This window comes from Nicotiana tomentosiformis, chromosome 9 (assembly GCF_000390325.3).
Source record: "Nicotiana tomentosiformis chromosome 9, ASM39032v3, whole genome shotgun sequence".
Taxonomy (NCBI): Eukaryota; Viridiplantae; Streptophyta; class Magnoliopsida; order Solanales; family Solanaceae; genus Nicotiana; species Nicotiana tomentosiformis.
In genome coordinates this window covers 61,102,285-61,106,239 of record NC_090820.1, presented here as the reverse complement: position 1 = coordinate 61,106,239, position 3,955 = coordinate 61,102,285, and the positions used below count along the sequence as shown (strand labels likewise).

At 37.5% G+C, this 3,955-nt stretch overlaps 1 protein-coding gene across 1 annotated transcript; it reads right to left on the bottom strand.

The window, feature by feature from the left end:
* Window positions 1–2,359: 2,359 nt before the first annotated feature.
* Window positions 2,360–3,557, bottom strand: LOC138898867 (uncharacterized). The gene is made up of 2 exons (XM_070184973.1): window positions 3,146–3,557; window positions 2,360–2,430 (listed from the first exon to the last, which is right to left on the bottom strand). The coding sequence occupies exons 1-2, from the start codon at window positions 3,555–3,557 to the stop codon at window positions 2,360–2,362; spliced, it is 483 nt and encodes a 160-aa protein (XP_070041074.1).
* Window positions 3,558–3,955: the final 398 nt, after the last annotated feature.

Genomic DNA, 3,955 nt, shown 5'->3' with positions numbered 1-3,955 from the left:
TTGCTAAGCTTGTTCTTAAACTCTATAACTTGCCCAACTATCTGCTATATATGCAACTTGACTATGTCTGTATCCCTTAGTTTTGTCTCTCAACCTTGGTTTACTTCACTTACTGCCTGGTCTCTTTTGAGTTATTATTCTTAGCCAGCTGAAAGCCAAGGCTACTTAGGTTCTATCATTTTACCTCCCTAGTATGACCACTGCTCGGGGTCCAATTGAGACCCTTGTGAACTCTGACACACTAGGATTTGGCCCTTAGTCTTTCTCTGAATTTTCCCTATCAACCTTCCTAGTGTGAGCACTGCCCTAGGTCCTTGAATCCCTTGGGAATTCTGACACACTAGGGTCATGATTCTAATTGCTCAACTTTGTTTTCATCTACTGGCTGAATCAATTGGTTTATATCCTTATGTAAATGAAGATATGACTTCTGGACTATTGTGAACTATTTGGACTTAAGAATGAAGGCTTGGCCTGGCTGGGTATATCTTTGGTCTGTTGTAGGCTCACTATAGTTATTTTACTCTATATTTTATGTCATTCATTGGGTCTACAATAATGTTGTAATAAAAATTGGGGTATTAGTAAAATTGGGAAAAAGGGGTTTATCTTAATACTTGCATTAAAACGGGTAGAAATCATGTCTATAGGTGTTTTACTTTGCTCAAATATGTTCTGTTATTGTGTGTGTTAGATAACCTGCCTATAGGTATTTAATTGTTTGACATATTTTGCTTCCACATGCTAGAAACCATGCCTATAGGAAATTAAATGACTAATGTCTTAATGTGCATTACATCATACTCATTAGGCGTTATAGGATTCTATTAATTTACATGCTACCTAATCTGCCATTTAAAACTCCTGCCTATAGATCTTAATTATTGGTTATAGAAATCATGCCTATATGTTCTAAAATCAACCTCAATTGTGACTATAGAAATCATGCCTGTGGGATCTAAAAACTCAGTCTTAATTATTGATTTTCTTGCTCGTTTCATTTAAGTGTTAATGTTGAATTTTCAACACTGTGTCATTGTCACTATTAGAAAGCATGCCTATAGGATCCAACTAAATAATTCTGAATATTCTCCTGCAATTATCATTGCTAATTACTGTATAAATCACCTAGATATCATGCCTATAGGTTTAACCTCTTATAACCTATATTCAGTAGGCAACTGCATAGTCACTTAGAAGTCGTTCTAAAATGGCATCTTTCTCTGAAACTGCCTACATGCTTGAATCCCAAGGTCACATAGAAACTATGTCTATAGGGCTTAATAACTTTAACTTGTCTCAATTTTGAAACTGTCAAACGCCTAATTTGTTTGCGTACATTTGTTGTCTAAGTGTGGAGGCTAACTTGAGCCCTTAATTGCCTTCACATGAAGTCCAACTTATTTTTTATGTCGCCTAGTTTTATCATTTCGAGCAACTTAAGTTAAGTCTAGAACTACCCACGATAGAGGTCCAAATGCCTCCTGGACTATAGGTATGGGACGTGTAGTGCATGCATAAGGTATGATTTAGAATCAACTAGTACACTTTACGTAAAAAAACTTAAAGATAGTAATCGGGTAGCAGGAGATGATAGTCTGTGCCCGCTGAATAATACGAGTAACACCCCATCTCGAGGGAGTTACAAAGTATTATTTATGTTATACGGGGTGATCCTTTAGGCTAAAAAAACTTAGCCAGGACCCCCCATCTTATCTTTAAACCAATTATCTGTGTTTACTCAAGGACCTTCTAATAATGATTTTTTTAAACTTCTTATTTTTCTCTCTGACTATTTAACCAATTCATATAATTCGAGTTCAGTCGGGACCCACAATTGTGGACCTCGAGGAATGCCTAATGCCTTCTCCTCGAGGTAATTTGAGCACTTACCTGATCTTTAGTGACGCAAACTGGTTAAACCAGAGTTACTTGCAAATAGGTGCCCTAACGCACCTCAAACCCGTTAGGTGGCGACTCTCTCTTTAAACACCTTTCCTTTAAAAGAGTTGTCACGTGTCGAAGCTCGATTCCACGAGAAAGAAGGGGCGCGACACCACTTGGTTAAGTTCTTCTCAAAATAATTACCATGGGGGCATGATCTGATATGAATGGAAATTTGTACTCATCTTCCATGTGCCCGTATGATTGCATCCAATCATCATTACCTATAGCTCTATCAATCCTACTATAGACTCTAGCAATACCTTGTTGCTTGTTAGACTACGTGTAAAAGTCCCCCTTCCAAGATAGCTCATTCAGGTTTAAAGTTTGCATACCGTCCGAGAAATTTTGTACTTTATTGATTGTAATTGGATTACCATAAAGCCTATCTTGAACAGTCAAAACTGAGTTAAAATCACCCCAAATGGTCCATGGTTTGGAGCTTTGTGCTGCTAAGAATTGCAACTGCTTCCACAATGGTTTCCTCTGTTCAATGGTATTAAAGCCATAAACTATTGTCATAAGACAACTCATTGGAAGCTTTCTTCCTACAATACTAGAGTGCATTAATAGAGCAGTCTGCTCTAGCACTGTTATATCATAGAAGATAAGATCTCATAACACCCAAATTCTCCCATTAATAGCCTATTCATAATTGTATCTAGTGTGCCAACCTGGTATCACCAGTTGGGCTATGTGATCAGCCTTTTCCTTCTTGACTCTGGTTTCTACTAAGCCTACTAACTTTATATTATTCTCTTTTATATAGGTACTCAACTCTTTTTGCTTGTATCTTTTGTTGGTACCTCTTATATTGCACACCATCCAAGACATCAGGGTGTGGAATAGTTCATTGGTACCCCATTGATTTCGGCTGCAATCTTTCCCTTTTCTAGTTGCCTTTGTAGACCTTCATCTATTAATTTCTCTTCAACAAGTCTCTCAGATTGGTCAAAAGTAAACTTTACTTCTTTATTGCTTGGTATCTCTACCTGTTTTTGGCCTTTCCCTGAAGTAGAAGTTGTTACTGCTCCTGTAGTCTTCTATATATGTTTCATTGGTGGAGGCCTCTTTTTTCTGGGGTGTTGGTCCTACTTAACCCCTTCCTTGGTGACTTTAGCACAGTCATGCCCAATTTTGAGAACATTTTCACAAATTTCAAGTTTTCAGTCATATTCAACAACTTATTCAAACACTTTACCTGATTCATCCATGACTGGCACCTTACTTGGTAATGGCTTGGTAACATTTACTTCTATAAGTATTCTGGCAAAGAAAATTCGTGTTTGTTTAGCAATGCACTCATCTACAAATATTGGAATTCTTATAGTACTTGCAATTCTACTCAAGGAGTTACCACTCCAACAGTTCATAGGCAGCTTGGGAAACCTTATCCACAATGGTATTTTAGCCAAGAACTCTGAGCCAAAATCGAACTGTGGAGACCATTGTTTCATTATCAAGGGTCTGTTATTTAGTGTATATGGTCCAGAACACATAATTTCCTTCATGTCAGCTATGTTTTGAAACTTGTCTATGCAATAACCTTCATCATGATAGTATAACTCTGGTATAGTCACAGTATTCCATATCTGATTTATGTATCGACGCATATAATTATACCCCGATTTTTCACCAATTACATAGACAATTAGGGAACACTTTCATTTCAAGTTCTCCTTCTCAATTTCTTATTTCTCAAGCTTAGCTACTAAGTTCCCTTCAACAATTTCAGGGGTTATGTAATTTAAGGTCATACAATTAGCAGTTGATCTGTTACCTGTGAGTAATCCAGCCCAAGTAGACTCATTAGGCTCCTCCGGGAATGGAACAGTAACTGGTGCAGGTGATGATACTTGAGGTACAACTTCCTGCTCCTTGTTCTTCAATGGAATAGTAGCGTCTCGAGAAGATGGAGGTGTGATACTACCCCTTAAATTGACATGCAGAGGAATTGGACTTTGATTTGCCTTCTTTTGTTATTGACTAGCTGATGTTGAAGCTCATACAT

What these genes read in the sequence shown, in the direction of transcription:
- LOC138898867 (XM_070184973.1), bottom strand. Translation starts at nt 3,557, where the DNA reads ATGCGTCGATACATAAATCAGATATGGAATACTGTGACTATACCAGAG. An exon ending in GCCAGTCATGGATGAATCAG is followed by an intron (nt 2,431 to 3,145) that starts GTAAAGTGTTTG and finishes ACCATTGAACAG; the next exon opens with AGGAAACCATTGTGGAAGCA.